This window comes from Clupea harengus, chromosome 18 (assembly GCF_900700415.2).
Source record: "Clupea harengus chromosome 18, Ch_v2.0.2, whole genome shotgun sequence".
Lineage (NCBI taxonomy): Eukaryota > Metazoa > Chordata > Actinopteri > Clupeiformes > Clupeidae > Clupea > Clupea harengus.
The window spans coordinates 23,941,086-23,960,581 of record NC_045169.1 but is presented as its reverse complement, the minus strand read 5'-3'; the positions used below and the strand labels follow the sequence as shown (position 1 = coordinate 23,960,581).

The window sequence follows — 19,496 nt, the reverse complement described above, 5'->3', positions numbered from 1 at the left end:
GAACTGATGCTAGGTCAAATTGCCAACTATTGTCCCGTGATCTCACGCAACACTATTGTCAAAAATTCTATATCCATAGACATTATCTGGCAAGCCATTCGCCTGCATTATGGGTTTCAGACAACTGGCGCTCAGTTAATTGATTTTGTGGATATACACCTGGAAACTGATGAGCGACCTGAAGATCTATATCAGCGCCTTATGGCCTTCACAGAGGATAGCCTTCTCAAAGCCAATGTATTGACTCACCACAGCGAAGTTGTGTCTGAGGACGAGGAGCTATCCCCCTCCCTCGAGAACTTCATAGTTGTGACATGGTTACGTCTAATTACACCCTGAGTTACCCAAACTCATCAAACAGCGTTATGGCACTGAGTTACGCACACGCACACTGGCCTCTATTAAATCAGAGATTTCTCAAGCCCTTGACTCTCTCCTCAACGAAATCCGCTCTGCCGACAATGCTAAAATCATGCGTGCTGCTGCCACTAGCCGGGCATATAGTAGCCCATTGCCACGCAGGCCCTCATATGGTCCCTCTGCTAGAATGCCAATAAGAACTGGCTCCACGAGAAATCATGTCCCCTTTGCAAACAAGCAGGACGCCTGAGCAACACACACTTCCTCAGCACATGCAAATACTTACCTGAGCAGGATCGAAAAATTCATGCTTAAGGCTAGGCAAATTGTTTCTGTGCTTGACGGAGACCCTGATGATGACACACTTGTGTGCCATGAATTCCCTGATGAGCCACCTCCCCATGAATTCCCAGAGCCCACACAGCCTCACACTGCTCGCTCTGTTCAAGTCCGTCAATCTCCATACATGACACTTTCTGCAAAACACCACCATGCACGCATCATCCTTGACAGCGGTGCCACGTGCAACATGATTAGACTATCAGCTGCTCGCCGGCTTGATGTCCACATCACCCCCAGCTCCCAGTCAGCCCACCAGGCTGATGGTTCCTCTCCCATAAAGGTGGTTGGCGAGACCCGCCTCACATTCTGTCGCGACTCAAAGTCATTTCAGTTTGAAGGCCTGGTAGTGGAGAACTTGGATGTTGACGTACTAGCAGGCACCCCTTTATGTCCACAAATGACATTTCTGTGCGACCTGCCTAAAAGACTTGTCACCTTGGGCGATGGGACAGCATTTCCCTATGGCTCTACTGGTAGCCATCATGACATCAATACCGTCCGTCGCACCATTGTATTGCGTGCTCCTCCCACGTCCACCACAGTATGGCCGGGTGAATTTGTAGAGATTTGTCTCCCACCTGATGCTCCATCTGACTCTGCATATGTCATGGAGCCCCGTCTGGATGCACAACGTGTACGCAGGTGTGATGTGGCACAGACCTGGCCTCGCCCTGGGGTCGTATCCAGCGTCGCAGGGAGGATCCGTATCCCTAACCTCTCTAATGAGCCTCACATCCTGAAGCGCCACCAACACTTTTGCCAAGTGGATCCCCTCTCATCCCCTACCACTCCTCACCCAGTACCTGCTCCTTACACCAGCATGCCAATAGTCAGACACCTTTTGTCACCAGCTACTGGACCTAAGCACTCCCAGAGCGTCCAATTGGATCCGGACAACTTGCTCTCTCCTGCCATCAAGCATAGGTTCCGTACATTACTGGACCAACATGATGAGGTATTCAACCCTGCTATCCCTGGTTACAATGGTGCCCTAGGCCCTTTTGAAGCCAAAGTTAACATGGGTCCTGTTGAACCGCCCCAACGCAAGGGCCGCTTACCTCTGTATGGCAGGGACAAACTTACTGAGTTACAACAAAAGTTTGATGAGCTAGAGAATCTCGGGGTCTTCCATCGTCCAGAGGATGTGGATGTGTCGGTGGAGTATCTCAACCCTTCGTTCTTAGTGAGGAAACAGAGTGGCGGGTATCGTCTGGTGACTGCCTTCACGGACGTTGGCCGATATTCCAAACCCCAGCCCTCTCTGATGCCTGACGTCGATAGCACCATACGACAAATAGCCCAATGGCGACACCTGATAGCAACTGACCTAACTAATGCCTTCTACCAGATACCACTAGCACACAAATCCATGAAATACTGTGGCGTCGTCACCCCTTTTCGTGGAGTCCGTGTCTATACACGCTCAGCCATGGGCATGCCTGGATCAGAGACGGCTCTTGAAGAACTCATGTGCCGCGTGCTAGGAGATCTACTTCAAGCAGGTGTCGTGGCAAAGCTTGCTGACGATTTATACTGTGGCGGCAACTCCCCAGAAGAGCTGTTGAAGAACTGGTCTTCGGTTCTACATGCGCTCAGCCGCTGCAATTTACGCCTGTCAGCATCTAAGACTGTCATTAACCCTCGCTCCACGACCGTATTGGGGTGGGTGTGGTCCCAGGGTAAACTTCAGCCTAGTCCCCATCGAGTGTCCACACTAGCTGCTTGTGAGCCCCCGACAACGGTGGGAGGCATGAAGTCCTTCATCGGTGCCGTCAAAGTAATGGCCCGTGTAATTCAACACTGCTCTGCCCTCCTTGCCCCTCTGGACGATGCCATAGCCGGGAAGGCATCACAGGAGAAGATCACATGGACTGACGAACTACACTGCTCCTTCAATAAGGTGAAAGAGTCACTCTCCTCGAGCCGTTCCGTCACTCTGCCGCGTCCAGATGACCAGTTATGGATTGTCTCTGATGGCGCTGTGAGAAGACCTGGCGTAGCCGCTACTCTGTATGTCATGCGCAACAACAAACTTGCTCTTGCTGGCTTCTTCAGCGCCAAATTGCGTAACCACCAGTTGACGTGGCTGCCCTGCGAGGTGGAGGCCCTCGCTATCGCAGCGGCTGTCAAACACTTTGGCCCGTACATAATCCAGTCTTCACACAGAGCATGTGTCCTGACAGACAGCAAGCCATGCGTACAAGCCTATGAGAAGTTGTGCAGGGGTGAGTTCTCTGCGAGTCCCAGAGTGTCTACATTCCTCTCTACGGCAAGCAGATTCCAAGTATCAATCCGACATGTAGCGGGCGCTGCCATTCTCCCGTCTGATTTTGCCAGTCGCAACCCCCCTGACTGTACTGACATGGCATGCCAGGTGTGCATTTTTGTGCAACACACACAGGCTTCAGTTGTGCGCCTACTGTCTAGTGAGGACATCCTGGCTGGTCGCGCAAGACTTCCATTCACGAGCAGAACGGCATGGAGATCTCTGCAGTCTGAGTGTCCGGATTTGCGTCGCACCCATGCACATCTTACTCAAGGAACACGGCCATCTAAGAAGCTTACCAACATCAAGGACGTCAAGAGATATCTCAACATAGCATCCATAACCAGTGACGGTATGCTCATCGTGAGACGTGACGAGCCCCTCTCCCCTTCACTTGAGTGCATTATCGTTCCTAGGCAGGTTTTGGACGGTCTGTTAACTGCTTTGCACTTGCAGCTTAGCCACCCCACAGCGAACCAGCTGAGAAAGATTGTAGGGAGATACTTTTTTGCCCTTGACCTTGACAAGGCCGTCAGCCGTGTCACTGATGGCTGTCATTCGTGTGCGGCCCTCAGACATACACCCCAGGCCATTGTAGAGCAGTCCTCATCCGACCCCCCAGCTGCCGTCGGCATCACCTTTGCTGCTGATGTCATGAAACGTGCACGCCAATTAGTACTGGTGGTACGAGAGTGTGTGACATCCTTTACTGTGGCCATGCTTGTGGAAGATGAGTGTCACCAGACTTTGCGGGATGGACTCATCAGATTATGTGTGGAACTACGCCCCCTAGATGGCCCCTTTGCCGTGATCCGGACAGATCCGGCCCCTGCCTTTAAGGCCCTGGTAGCTGATTCGCTTCTCGTTCAACACAGGATTTCATTAGAGCTAGGGCGAGCCAAGAACCCCAATAAAAACCCTGTCGCAGAAAAGGCCGTGCAGGAGTTGGAGGAGGAACTGCTCAGGCAGCAGCCACGTGGTGGTCCAGTATCAGCGAGGCTCCTAGCCATAGCAACTGCTTGCCTGAACTCCAGAATCCGGTCACGCGGCCTGTCCGCCCGAGAGATGTGGACACAGAGAGACCAGTTCACCTGCACTCAGTTGCCTCTGGCTGATGAGGAGCTTATACGGCTGCAGCATGACAAGCGGGTACAGAATCACCCTTATAGTGAGAAATCTAAAGCTCCTAGGGGGAAGACCCTACTCCCCACTTCAATCGAGGTTGGTGACCTTGTCTACCTTCACGTGGATCGCAACAAATCATGCAGCCGCGACCGATACCTCGTTGTTTCTGTCGAGGGCCTCTGGTGTGGTTTGCGCAAATTTGCAGGTTCACAGCTTAGAGACCTCACCTATCGTGTCAAGACAAGTGACTGCTACAAAGTCCCAGCCACCTGCCCCGATGCCAGCCGTGTCTCCAGCTTCGACGACGCATCAGATGACGACGACATGATGGCTCCAGCTATGCCCCAGGTGGTATTCCCCCAGATACCCCCTCCTCCCGCCATCCCCCCCGAAATAGCATCAGTGCCCACTCCGATGGGTCAACACCACTACTCCACAGCCCTATCCTGTGAGTTGCAGGAGGCTCCTGAGTCTACACAAGCTGACCCTGACGTTGCGCCCCTCTCACCAAGGCGTTCCACCAGGCAGCGTCGCCAGCCCTCTCGTCTGAGTGACTATGTCATGGACTTGTGATGGACTCTTTGCGTATCCCTTTTCATGAACCTTACTTCACTGCTCCTTGTATGTGTAATGCCATACTGTTCTCATTCTCATGTGTATAGCTGGTGTAGGTTTAACACAGCTCGTTTTGAGTCCTGCCCATATAACTTTTAGCTAGTTTGCCTGTATGGGTGGTCATTTTCGATAATTGTGTGTTACAGTTTGAGTTATTGTGGTCTGTAATGTAGTGATCTGTTGACATGCTCTCTCACACAGGTAAGCGGTGGGAAGAAGAAAGGTGGTCACGCCAGTCTGCTGGCATGTTATTGTTAACTGTATTGGCGCATGAGCCGTGTGTCTTCCATCTCTGTATTGTACCTGCATGTCTCCGGTGCGTTCGCCCGGTTTGCTCCGTGTACAGTAAAGTACCAACTACATACTTACTCTCGGTTGTGAGTTATTCCTAACTACTGGCGTAGGACTTCCTAAACCAAATGTATCCATTCAACAAAGGGAGGGAAATCCTACATCCAAGAATTGGAACGAAAGAAAATCGCGGTCGTGAAGTGGCTAACGCGGTCTGTATTTCATATCACTTTATATAGGTTTCACAGTGTGTTTCATAGTTCGCTGAATATTTTTTTGTTTTGCTTTTGTAAGCCAATACTTTCAAGATCAGTCAATAAATATTGTTGGTTTTGACTTATGTTACCCCTTCTTTATGATGTTACTGGTCCTGTTAAGCTATGTTACATCATACAACATTTGAGACACGTGGATAATGAAAAAGTGGGATAATTTAATGTGAAGCCACATCATGTTTGCTTATGAAGGCTCCTGGATGCAACTTTCTTCCATAGCTTTCCACCTGTAACTTGCTACTTTAGCTATGTAGCAAGAGGGTACATATTACTGTTGTGTTCTGCCAATAGTGGACAAAAAGGTATTGCTGTATGAGTTAATCAGCTAACTTAATGTACCTACTGAATGGGGCGCCTTAATCATTATCAAAAAAATGGCCCCCCCTGAGAATTTTTTCAGGAGCCGCCACTGTTTGAGGGTAACATAGTGGGGCACCGAAGCCTAATATGTCAATCATGCCATGTACTTAAATGTGATTGATGATGGATGAATGAGGAATTAGGGGACTATTACCAGAAGTTTTCATTCTTGCTCATGGGTTGCCTTTGCCTGTGCCTGTGTGTTTCCCATGCATACATGACTGACAGTAGTGTGATTGACACATCACTAGCCAATCACCACTTGTCCTTGCCCTCAATGAAAAAATCATGGTTTCAAGCAAAGATATTAAATAGAATTCATAAGGAAATGAAAAGACAACTGCTGTGCTACACACACACACAGTATGTCAAAAGGCAAACGTGTAAATAACGTCTTTTAAATAGTAGTGGCAATAGTTTTGGGGCTTTCCTTTAACCCTGTCTGGAGCTGTCTTTATGTGAGGTACAATGCTAACAAATAAAGCTAAATAAAGGACAGATCATTAAAAATACAAAGAGCCAGGAGAATGTGAGGTACAATGCTAGCAAATATAGCTAAATCAAGGACAGATCATTAAAACATAAAGAGCCAGGAGAATGTGTTTCAGTTTTATGTGTTCTGACAAATGCCAAATAAGGAAAAAGAGGGTTTTTATTAATTTGTTTTGAGTAAAAGTGCATACGAGTTGTCATCCATTTGGCACGTTTTGAATGTTAGGAACTAGAGTTTATATCATTTTTATACTTTCTAACTACAGAACCTGTAAACTGCCTAGTGTGGAGTTATAGGATCAATATGAGGTAGATAAGAGATAAGGTGAGAGTTATGTTTGTTTGAGGCTGGTGTATCTCCAACATAGAACACACGTTTAAATGTCAATGTATTGTTTCATATATTGAGAAGTACTAAGGGTTAATTCACTGTCAGAACAATTTTCCATTGCAGGTATTTCACTCACACTACTTCCTTGTTTTGAGGTTAGTGCTACTGGAAGTTAATACAGGCAGTGTGTGTAAGGGATTATATGTGATTTGCATGTCTGTGTGATTTGCAAATATGAGAGAAAGAGAGAATTTATGGCTCCCAACATGAAACATTTGCAAGTAGTTTAACAAATGAGTCACTATTTTAGAGCATTTTATGGGGAGAGCACTGCTTTATTTCACATGTATGTATAGGTCAGTATTAATCACATAGCAGACTGAGCAACAAGAAAGAAAACTGTCATAAATACATAAAATGGTACCATACTAGTTACCAAAGGATGCAGTTGTCATATGTGAACGATCACCTCTAAGAGACTCGGCTCACATAGCAGCTGACCCTGGATGTACCAGTGCACCGACACGGCTTTCCCTCAGGGTGAAACATAGCAGCTGACCCTGGATGTACCAGTGCACCAACACGGCTCTCCCTCAGGGTGAAACATAGCAGCTGACCCTGGATGTACCAGTGCACCAACACGGCTTTCCCTCAGGGTGAAACCTGCACAGGCGTTCAGAGACTCATGCAAAGTTCAATGCTTCCATATTTAGCATTATTAATATTGCATCAATAGATTTGTTTTAATTTAAGTGCATTGAAATGGAGTAAAACGGGCAAAAGATAATCTCAATGGTTTATTTCTCCTAGGAAAGAACTTGTTATCTGTTAACTGTTGTCATCTGCTTCTGAATCAGATCAAGGCCACATCCCACACAGAGGAAGCAGCTATGATGGTCCGTGTCCCTAAATGCCAGTGATAACCTTGGAGTTCCTTTGTTGTAACTCTCTCAAGGGTTTCTACTTCCTCATTCACACGCTAAAGTCAAATTCCAATATGACATGATATGTGTCACATGGACGTGGCTGATAATTGTATAATTGTCAGATTTTAATAGCACAAGCGACACACTGCAACACACACGTGAATACATGGAGGCGACACAGGACACACACACACAGGCCTGAGGTCGCTGTGAATTTCTGGTCTACAATTTCCCATCCAGGACTGTCCTTCCTCCAGGACCCCAGGAGCTGTGGGCAGCTTTTAAGCGCCCGGGGATCAAGTGAAGTGAACCGTCTGGTCTGGGGAGGTCTGGGGAGGACCCTTTCTCCCAGAGCCAACAGTGCAGCAGTGCAAGCACCTGAGCCACCATGCCACCGTCATGTGATCAATGCATCAGCATATTTCTCTCTCTCTCTCTCTCTCTCTCTCTCTCTCTATCTCTCTCTCTCTCTCCCCCTCTCTGTTCTCTGTCTTTCTCAATGTCAGTCTTTCACCTCCTACAGCAAATGTGCAAGAGGACACTGTGAAGACGCCACAGCAAGGTCAGGTGTATGTGAGTGTGTTAGATACCCAAGGAGCACACACACACACACACGCAAAGTGCTGCAGATCACCACTGAAAGAGACAAGACTCCTGTCCTGAGAATGAAGCTGGTTGTCATGGCCATTCTCTGCCTCATCCTGGGAGGGTATGTGGTGCTTTTCAAATTGCAGTGTAAGTTTGCACTCAAATCTTCATTTTCACATGGAGAGTTTAGAACAGTATACTACATGCACAATACACACAAACACACAATTCCCCATGTTTGTATACTGAGGCACCCTTTATGGCTTTAGCTGTGGCTGTAAGGACCTGAGAATGAAGATATGAGAGCAAACTTACACAGAGAAAGATGCTGATGGCACTAACCACATTAGCCACGTCCATGTCTGACACATTTAATTCAAAAAAATCTATTTGGAGAGAGAGAGAGAGAGAGAGAGAGGGAGAGAGAGAGATTAGCCACGTCCATGTCAGACACATTTTCTCACCATCTCTCCTGAGTTATAATTTTCATGATATAGTTAGGTGAAAACATGCATGGTTTTGGACATGACAATGAGAAACAGCGATTTTATACCCAGGCAGCAAACATACTTACTTATATATCTGTACTATGTTTTGGATAAAAGGATCTGTTAAAATAATTCATGTTATACAATAGGTCACAAATGAGTATTAACTGCAGGGCTGCAGAAAGTTTTTCCAAATCAATATATAAACCATGGATAACAGTTACAGTGAGTCATTTCTACATTAAATGTGTTAAGATATGTGACAACATAGATTAGTGACAACATCATGGTCCACAGTGCAAAACCCCGCTCCAATTTGAGGAACTGGCAAGAATAGTGCTTACTTCCTGTGTGTGTATAGGGAGGACTAGTAGGGGAACTTTCACACAAATGCAAATAACCGCTTGACAGCTGAACTTCCTAAGGTAAAGAGACTGACAGGCGACATACTTCTAACTCATAGCTCACAATTAATACTTGACTGAATCTAAGAGATCACAAGGATGTCAGAAAACAAAATCTACTCAAATGTAACACCATAGGACACACCAGAGGACTCTACCACAGGTAACTGAAAACCTAGTGAGCTTTAACTTACATTACACGTACATTCAATGTTTTGAATGACAGTGTAGGATGTTGTCAACATAGATTTTTATATATTGCACATTATATTGTTTGTAAGCTATACTGAACCAACCTCACAATCTTATGTATGTGTCTGTTTGTGTCTCTGTTTAGTTCATTGTTTATTCATTAAATTGTTATAGTCATTAGTTGTTATTTTACTACTTCTTCTACTTCCCTTTGACATTAATAGCTTTTTGACAACTGCAGTAGTTCTGCTCATTTGGACTGCGTCATATATTTACTTATACCTACAGTATGTATACTTCTCTAAAAACCAAAAGATGCCATTTTTTTATATTTGACAACCCTACACAGTGGGTTCAGCTCTCACAATACCACCAGGAAGACAATTATGGGCAGATGGTCTTAGTTCATGTCTGCATTGCTACTCAATGTGGATTAGATTTCAATACATGTGGTGATCTACGGGCAAAACGACAGACTGTGTTACAGAATAGAACTTGACTTGCCATGTCTTGCCGTTCAACACATGTCAGAAGAGCAGCAAAGCAAAGAAAGGAACTATGTTTTGGAGCACAGACAGGTGATTTGACACTTCTCTTTTGTGTTTTGGGTTGATCTTAGCCATGCAGACAGATGAGGTGACATACTCTGACATCAACTTCATCAAAACAGGAAATAGCCACCAGAAGCAAACCAACAGTGGTAAGTTCTCCTCGATCTAAAAGGCAATAGCTTAAGTAAGGATTGCTAAGAAAATAAGGAAACTGCTTCAGATAAAGTTTATACTATTTTTCACTATTGCAGAGTTATTAGAAACAAGAATTAGAGTACAAATATATCGTATGGGTTTTCTGAACTCATTTTTTCCTCTGCTGAACTGAAATGAAGATGGAGACTGTGTAACTGCCATCTACTCTCAGGTCAATCTGCCTAAAAAGGGTATGTATGAACGGTACCACATGCCATTACACAACACACACTACATGATGTTTTCTAAACAAAGTTCGGGAGGAGCCCATAGGGATGATTGACATAGTAGGGTCAGAAACCTCAGTTCCGTGACCATCCTCTGGCTAAGATGTTTTGACGACTGATTTGACTTCTGTAAACCTTTTATAAAAAATGTAGCTCCCATGTCCCTCGCAAAAATGTCGGCATTTTTTGCTAGAGGGCCGAATCAAAAATGGCAGCAGGGCCTATCTTGTAAAAATAACTTTTTTACCAGAGCACCTAGAATAATGTATGAATACACTTTTTGTGGTAAATTGACCATAAGGATTGTGATTCTGACATCATTTTGACATTAACACTTCCAACACCAAGGCCTTTTTTTGACTATGTTAGGTAGTCTGCCATGCCTGATATTTTTGTATATTTCACCTAACTAAAAACCATGAGGCAAAAGTGGCATTTATGATTATATTCTAGAACACCTCAGCAATAATACAATGAGAGTAAAAGGAATGTAGTAAAAAAAGTTTTTTATTAAAATGAAATCTAAAGACACTAAAATGAAATCTAGTTTTGGAGGTGCTCAGACTTTGTACAAAAACACATTGTTAATATTTTGGAAGTTTTCTTTTTTACTCTGAGCCCTGTAAACATAGGTGTTTGCTCCACATAGGTGAGTTTAGCATTTAGAAAGTGTGTGTGGTTTCAATACTTATTCTAAGTAATTTAGAATATGACACTTTTCTTCACTTAGACCACTATGCATATTGATGAGAAAGGTGTGAACATTCTGGGACACCTCGGTCAAGAACAATGGCCATGACGTAATGGGCCTTGAATGTCTTTGTGGCCCACTACCCCCTACAGGTTTTCTTGACACATCATGACCCAATAGTGATCACTGAATTACCATCCAAGACATCATCTTGACCCCGAAATCCAAGATGGCCACCATCTGTTAGAGCGAAAACATGGGCTGTGTTCGAAAAACTGTACCCGTCTTAATAGCTGTCTTAATCCTTGATCTCTCGTTAAGACAGGTGCCTGACTCGAGATATCTTACGTGTGAAGGTATCTAAAAAAACCTTTGTTTTTGAACATCCTTTTTAAGATAGCGTGTACGATAACGTGTGGCATTGGTAAGCTGAAACGTTAGGCTATCTGACGTAGGCTAACGTGCTAATGTTAAAAAGTTGGCTGACTGACGCACACACAGCAGCTAACAACGGCCTATCTGAGCAGCAAACAAAAAGGTCATACGCCTACCAATCCAATATCTGTCCACTAGCGGGTCTACAACTTCCCCACCAAGCATTGGTTCCATTGCAGATCTCCCACCGGTATAGGCCTCACATGCAAGCTCTCTTGGGGTGTCAGCCAAGCCAAACATGCTGATTATCAGCTCTCTAAATCAAGCATTCCGATGGACGAACTAGTGAAATTATGTTTTGTAGACAAAGTTCAGGAGGAGCCCACAGAGCACCTCCTCCCCATTCTCCTCCTTTTCACTATTAGCTCTAAGCTCACATTACCCCTTATCCATAGGAGGTGGCAGCGTTTGCATGCAATGTCCACTATAGGCTTCTCAGGACCACGGCCTGCTTATTATCAGCTCTCTAAATCAAGCATTCTGATGGGCAAACTAGTGAGATTTAACACAAATAGTGACTAGAATTAAAAAGGTTCCAACAGAAATGGATATGAGTTGTTTTTGTATCTTATTCAGTCCCAGGAAATGAACTGGACCCACCACCTCCATCTGATTCCAGGAACATCTCCACCCTGGCCAAACCTGACCCTGCCAACTCCTCACCACAGTAACATTCAGAGAAAGAGCGCCGTCCTGGTATCTCTCAGAGATGCACAGTCCTCTTACTCTCTGTGTGTGTTCTCCTGTTGGCCGTTGCTGTTACTATGGGAGTGCTCTGTGAGTATGACTGTACTGTTACTATGGGATGGCTCTGTGAGTATGACTGTACTGTTACTATGGGAGGGCTCTGTGAGTATGACTGTACTGTTACTATGGGAGGGCTCTGTAAGTATCACAGTACTGTACTGTCCAGTTGGGTAAAATGGGTTCTTGAAGCGCATGAAAGTTTTTCATTTCAATGAGTTAATCAGTGTATGAGGATGACACTGAGAATGTATGATGATGATTCCATTATTTTACAGATGTTGTGAAAGTGGAGAAATATTCAGGTGAGTGAGTGTAAGAATGACATACCAAGAGTGAGTAAATGTGTGGGCAAGGGCATGTGAGGGTAAGGTACAGAGTCAATATGAAATGGTGAACAAAAGCTGTGACAGACATCATCACCATTTGAAATGAAAACGATGGTAGTAATTTGCTAGTATAAATTAGGTTAGGGTCAGGTTCTGAAAGTATACCCAATCGACAAACAATTTCATCTTACTTTTTGAAAATCCAGTCATGACTGCCGCCCATTCCACCTTTTTTAACGTACACATTATTTGAATAGTCTATTATGTGGAAGACATCAATCTGAAAATAACTTTGTACCAAATAATCCATTAACTATGAACATTTTCAACTGACAGTCAACTAACCATGACCCTAACACTAACCCCAAATCTAACCTTCTCTACCACTTCTATTCTCATGACCATGTTGTCCAAGTAACAAGTTTGACTGTTTAGTAGAACAGAAGATCTGCCACATGTTCTTTACTTTCCAACAGGTGTTAAAGAACAGTTAGACTTACTGAGGGTGGAGCACACCAATGTTACTTTGGATTTGCAAGCTAAAATGTCAGGTGGGGAGAAATGCACAAGCACTGTATTTCAATAGACGTGTTTATCACGGATTCTTAGCTGAAAGTTACATTTACATTTTATATGGATAGCTGTCGCCATTTTTTATTTGCTTACATAAGATATTAGACAGAAGTTGGGAATGCTGCAGGACGAGTATGATAATGCCACTGCCATGACAAGGACTTTGGAGGCTAACCTTTCAGGTAAAAAGTCACACATTTGAGATATTTAATCAAGATTGAATATGGAAAGCCGTACAAAAAGTCAGTCAAATATCAGGTGCTAGCTCTAACTCTCAACTACAAGTCAACTTACTGTCTACTAAACTATAACTAACTTGAAACTAACCCTACTCTCATCACTCTACCCCGACTCTAAGTGTGTAACTGTGATTTTTATCTGTCAACAGAATGAACTAATTTTTAGATAAAATCCCTCCAGCACCACACACTCGTCCCCAACACCCCACCATTCCCTTACCTCTCCACACTTAAAGCCACCTCTCAGGTGCACCTCATTAGATTACCCCACACTCCATTGGACATGATATTTTCTTCCTCTCTCACAGTCAGAGCAATATGACCCCCCCCCCCCCCCCCCCAATTAATTTATTCTGGACATCTTTTAATGGCATAGTTTACTGTTGATTTATTTTCTTTCAACAGAAACCGAAAGGATGTTAATTGAGCAGAAAAGCAGAAATGATGATCTCACCAAGGAGAACACAGAGCTAAAGAATGAGCTACAAGGTGAGATTTCCATACATCTGTGGTGGACTGTAGGTTCCCAGACCTTGTCTTCCTTCTGGTGCACAAAAGTACTGAAAAAGCAACAGGTCTGTCTATATCAGGTTTTGACAATGTAACAAGGGGACTACTTATCAGTATGACTGTGGTAATATCTATCTTTGTTTCGTTCAAATGAGCACTTTGTCAACAAATCATGACAAACAAAATGTCACTTTTGGTGGTCATTATGAATTGTATTCCTTAAAAAGGAGTGAGGAAGTGTGCTGATGACTGGGAGTACTTCAATGGAGCATTTTACCACTTCTCCACTGATGAGAAGAACTGGACTGAGAGTAGAGATGCCTGTGTGACTATGGGAGGACACCTGGTCATCATAAACAGTCAACAAGAAATGGTATGACATTAATTCCTGAATATTTCATGGTCTACTATCTAACTCTAATGTAAATTTTCTACATAAATATATTACAGCAGTTTCAACCTCATGCCCTCTCATGTGATACTAATTGGATATCCCACTCTACCTGGACATGAAAACTAAGATTCATCAGATGCCAAAAGATGAATTGATCAGTCCTATTCACAATCTACAAATGTATAAAAAGTGTAAGAATGAATGAGTAAAAAAAGAGTAGACAAGCTTTAAAGACTAATTGAAACCAGTATGATGAAATGGTTATTGCAGTCGTCACTATTATGTTGCTGATCAAGATCATGAGAGTGATATTTCTTACATTAGGATTTCCTGAAGGACAAGGGAGAACACTGGATTGGTTTAACTGATGCTCAGGAAGAGGGCAAATGGCGCTGGGTGGACAACACACCCCTCACTGACCCAAAGTTGGTACAACCCAAACATATTTACCTTTGTTTCTGCTCAATACAATTCACATTTAACACAATTTCATTGGTTAGATATGTCCAGATCTAAAAACAAAGTAAAGATCTGATACCTGGCATGGTTTAATTTGACAGATTATGAGCACCATTTATTATGTTTATGTGCTCTCTGGACTCTGCTCTTCTTCCAGGTTTTGGAGAGGTGGCCAGCCAGATAACTACAAGGGAGATAATCCAGATGGACAACACTGCGCCATGATTATAAGAGAAGGGTGGAATGACGTATCGTGTCGTGTATCATATAAAATAATCTGTGAGATTACAAACTGTAGGGCCGGGGGTTGAAATAATATTCCCATAACATCAATTTATCAATCTGATTTCTGGACTTAAAACTAGGGGAACAATTTAGTTTAGGGGACATACTGTATGTTAATCATTCAAACATAACTAATATGTGTCTGTATTAGTGCCAAATAAAGTCTGCATTAAACATCCTTTATTAACTAACAGTGTTAGCCACTTTGTTATTCTCACTGAATATGAAATAAATTATTGGTACATCCTTAATAACCAACTAGATAGTCTCAACCTAGTCTTACTGATATATGATATATTTTAAGAATACAATTAGAAAGCTTGTAGCCTGCTAAGACACTGTCTGAATATGTTCTGTAGGGACAGAATAATTGTAAAATAAGTATCTCTACTGACAAACAGTGTTTCATTGGTCAATGCAAAGGCCCAGCAGGTCCAAGTAACGGTAATGGTCCTCACCCAGGCTGCTAGTGGTGACTGGGAGACAGTAATGGTAATAGTACTCACCCAGGCTGCTAGTGGTGACTGGGAGACAGTAATGGTAATAGTACTCACCCAGGCTGCTAGTGGTGACTGGGAGACAGTAATGGTAATGGTACTCACACAGGCTGCTAGTGGTGACTGGGAGGCAGGCAGGACCCTTGTTATAAAGTGGAAAGTTGTTTGAGAGCAATGAGTGCACTTCAATCAGTGATCCCTACATAGTATATTATTATTGACACAACACAAGTTCCCAGTTTTAGAGTACTTTCCATAATCAGACTGAAATGATGAAAATGGCCCACTACAACTACAGACACATTCATCCTTAATAAACTGTAAATATATCATTATTCCTTTAGAACAAGTTCCTTGTTGTGAAGTGAAGACTTAAAATGACGTGGAAAGGATGAAATCCTTGTGTGAGTTAGACATTTTTATTTAGCGTCCAAAGTACCCTACTACAACCCTCAAAAGTCACCATCTTGTGTTTCCACAAGGCAGAGACCTTTTCCAAAGCCTTAAGCCTCCATCAGGTTCTGACAGATCTCTCTGTCTCCTGAAGCTATAAGATGAACCTGTTCTACAACTATTCTATGCCGCTATAAGTGGCATATTTAGACAGTTTATTAAAAGGCTATGAATCTTCCTTTGTTTTTGATCCTTGCTATATAGTAAGTAAACATCGGTTTCTGACCAACTAGCTGGTTATTAAGGTTGTACCAAAAATAAATTACCTATTCAATCACAATAAGAAATTGGTGAATACTGGCCTAATAAATGATTAATGGTGCTTAATGCTTGCCTAATAAATGATTAATGGTGCTTAATGCTGGCCTTATTGGGCACTGATACAGACACCAATGTAAGCTCAGTAAGTTCATGTAAGCTCAGATTTATGTTTTGTTATTGTTAAGGACAGCCCTTTCTCTTAGCTTGCTAGTCATATTTGGGTTGAATGTCCTATTCTGAGGCTTATGAGTGTTGGTTTAAATGAATGGAAATGTCTTGCCATGGTTGATGCACAAACTGCTACTGACCTATCTATAAGGACCCAAGCTCTTACTGACCTGTCTATAAGGACCCAAGCTCTTACTGGCCTGTCTATAAGGACCCAAGCTCTTACTGACCTGTCTTTAAGGACCCAAGCTCTTAATGACCTGTCTATAAGGACCCAAGCTCTTACTGACCTGTCTATAAGGACCTAAGCTCTTAATGACCTGTCTATAAGAACCCAAGCTGCCGTCCTTGACTGCTTCAGCTTCTCCTGCTCTGGTATTGTCCAAGGAGTTGTCTTGGTAACACCTTTGTGAAAACCTCTCTGTCAGTCGTACAATTGTACATATGCCTGTACAAGAATGCATGTGAAAATGTGAATAAAGCTGGTTTAATTTTTTGTCCAAATTTAAGTTTACATTTTCAATGGTAATGTAAGTCAGCACTATAAAGTTACTGGTGCTGATTTATATCTGTGTATCAAACCAAAAAAACATGTCTAAACGTGTAATTCACATTATGTGTATTAGCCTATAGGTGCCACTGCTATGTCTACAAACTGCTCTTCTTGGTACAGATTCATCAGTAGGGGGCGGTGTTGAGGTGAAACCACCATCTAATTCAGATCACATCCAAATAATTCAATGCCCCACATATACTTCAGCAAAGGCAGTATTTAATCCATCAAACGAGCAGGAAGATGTTAACACATTTCAAGTCTTCTTGTTTTTGTCCTTTTCATTTTTGAATGACAGTTAGAACCCATTACAAGGTTGGAGAATACAGGTGAAATATTTCTGGGATTTCAAGGATTATACTTGGAACTATGCACAAATTCTATTTAGTATTAACAAACGATTTTTAAGAGGTTTGGTTGCATGGACAATGCGGTGTGTTTCTTGCATATGTAAATTATGAGTTCCTATGAATTATGGCCCCTGTTTCCTGAACTGATGAAACATTACAGTAAGTGTACCGATCGTGACAGTTGTCCAACTGTCAGTTCCTAAGGAGGTTAAAAGGAACAGCAGGTCAACAGCCACAAAAATGTAAATAACCCAGTGTGTGTGTGTAGAGGAAATTTAAGAAAGAGTTATAGAGAGAGAAATATCGTATTTTGCTGACTATACACTGCACGTATATAAAACGCATTACAGCTGTTTATGTAATTTCATAAAACAAACCCTTGTATTGAGCTAGAGGGCGCTGGTGCCGCAGACGCCGATACGCTGGAGCTACGAGAGGTGGACTCCATGACTGAGCTGCGCCCCGGTGCAGCAGAGGAGGCCAAGCCAGAGGTGAAGTCGGAGACCATGAAGTTAGTCCTGCAGATCAGGGAGACAGCAGCCCAGCTGCAGGACGGCCTGGACGAGCTGAGCGACGTCATCACCTTCGTCCCAAAGGTTGAGGTCTACAGCCTCTAAGCCAGTGGTCACCAAACTTTTTTGGCCAAAGATCACAAACTCTGCCTTGGTGACAGGCAAGATCTACCTATTGAGGCGTTGAGAGAAAAAGACTGTCCAGACTGTACTTACAACTTAACTTTTTATTTAGCCTAATTGTAATTGAGTGAAATTAAACACTTTGGTCCAGCTTTCAAATTGATGTGACCAAGAACACACTAAATCACTTAATTTCAGTGCAACATAAAAAGGAAAATATTTGTTAACCGCACACAATATGAACAAGAAAAAACACATTTGCAATGAGCAGGCTGGATATGAACTGCTTTATTTATCAACTCAAGTTACAACACAACACTGACAATCTTTGTTTTCAGATCATTTGACAGTTGTTTTGAGGCCCCCATGTTGCCACTCTTCAGAGGAGAATCAAGGAGAAGAACATCTTGCAATTGGCTACCTTAGATAGTTTTTCTAATGATTGAATGGACCTTTCTTTGGAATTGAAGGCTTAACAAGCTAATCAGACTAATTATGTGTTGCAATTATTCAGTATTGAGTAGTTACAGGTATTCAAATCATGAAAATGATTAGGGTGCCTAAATATTTGCACAGCCTATTTTTCACATTGGATTTAATTTCAAATACTGCTACACTAAATATCTTTGTCTGGAAAACACCCCAGTACTCAGTGTTAAATAGAAAATGAATAATATACCACTGTGATCTTTTTTTGGTGAAGACAGAGTAAATTATCATGCAGCCTCAGAGGGTGCCAAAACTTTTAATATGACAGTATGCGTGCATATTTATATTTCGAAAACCAACACGGTAATTGGAATGAAGTGGGAGTGGCAGATAACTAACATAAGCGCAAACGTACTCATGTAACGTCACCTTTAACATTAATATTAATATTTAGAAACACGTTGCAGCAGGGGCGGACTGGGGGAAAAAAGTGGCCCGGGAGTTAGTGTCAGACCGGCCCACTCAATACACGGCGCGCGGCCCACTCAGTACACGCGCGCTGCCCACTCAATAGCCTACACGGCGCGTTGCCCATTCAATGCATCGTACGTATCGACCAGTCAGTGGCCTACTTGGAAAAATACCCATACACTTAACATTATTTTGGATGATTACAAAGAAATTACATCATATATGTTGTTTTTTTAAAATAACATTTGGATCCACCAATTTGCCTGGATGGACACATGGAATAAAATGATACTGGCTATTGTAACACTCCAAGGTAGGTATAGTTTGCTAGATGAATGGGCTTAACTCTGGGCTAGTATCAGATGGTTATACGTATAACTACAGAACCTTAAGGAATGAATATCCACACAATAAAGAAACTGGAATCAGAGGGTAGAATTAGTATGAACTATATTGTAGAAATGAACAGAATAGAACATACGATGGGGTGTGAACATCAGTGGTATCAGTAGTGTTGCATGCTGGGTGTGTGATTGTGTGTGTGTGTGTAGGGGTGTTGAAGGTGCATAAAACAATAAGTTAAGTAACAGAACCTAAACTAACTCTGCTGGCCCGGGTGCATTATAGTCACATGATAATAAAAACCAATATCAGTACACTCATGTGTTATTATGACCTCACTATCTAATCTAGATAACATATTAACATTGTTTATAATGTTAGTGTTGTGTGTAACACGGTGATTTTAGCATAACAAGCTAGCTGGTTAACTTATTTTACATAAGTTATTAGAAATTATAAGATTGCCCTCTTTACAACTACCACCATGGATAGCTTGCTCATCGATTGTAAACAAGTGACTACGGCTAACATGTTTAATAAATCATCTCGATAATGACAACAGCGCCAGCTTGCCTATTTTACCAGATCATAACGGTCTCAATTTTGGACATTTATCTACCTAACGTTAGCTAGGCTAGTTGGTAGTGAAC

At 42.8% G+C, this 19,496-nt stretch overlaps 1 protein-coding gene and 1 long non-coding RNA gene across 2 annotated transcripts in view; both read left to right on the top strand.

Annotated features, from left to right (window-relative positions):
• LOC122128528 (CD209 antigen-like protein E) overlaps positions 1–17,586 on the top strand; it is a 39,282-nt gene extending 21,696 nt beyond the window's left edge. The window contains exons 4-6 of the mRNA XM_042710394.1: positions 13,777–13,922; positions 14,268–14,447; positions 17,359–17,586. Of these exons, the coding sequence (XP_042566328.1) occupies positions 13,777–13,922; positions 14,268–14,447; positions 17,359–17,586 (554 nt within the window). The remainder of the gene's footprint in view (positions 1–13,776; positions 13,923–14,267; positions 14,448–17,358) is intronic.
• LOC122133769 lies at positions 8,817–13,501 on the top strand. The gene is made up of 6 exons (XR_006152975.1): positions 8,817–9,026; positions 9,675–9,755; positions 9,942–9,992; positions 11,731–11,931; positions 12,177–12,203; positions 13,445–13,501. It is a non-coding gene; the product is annotated as an uncharacterized LOC122133769 (long non-coding RNA).
• Positions 17,587–19,496: the final 1,910 nt, after the last annotated feature.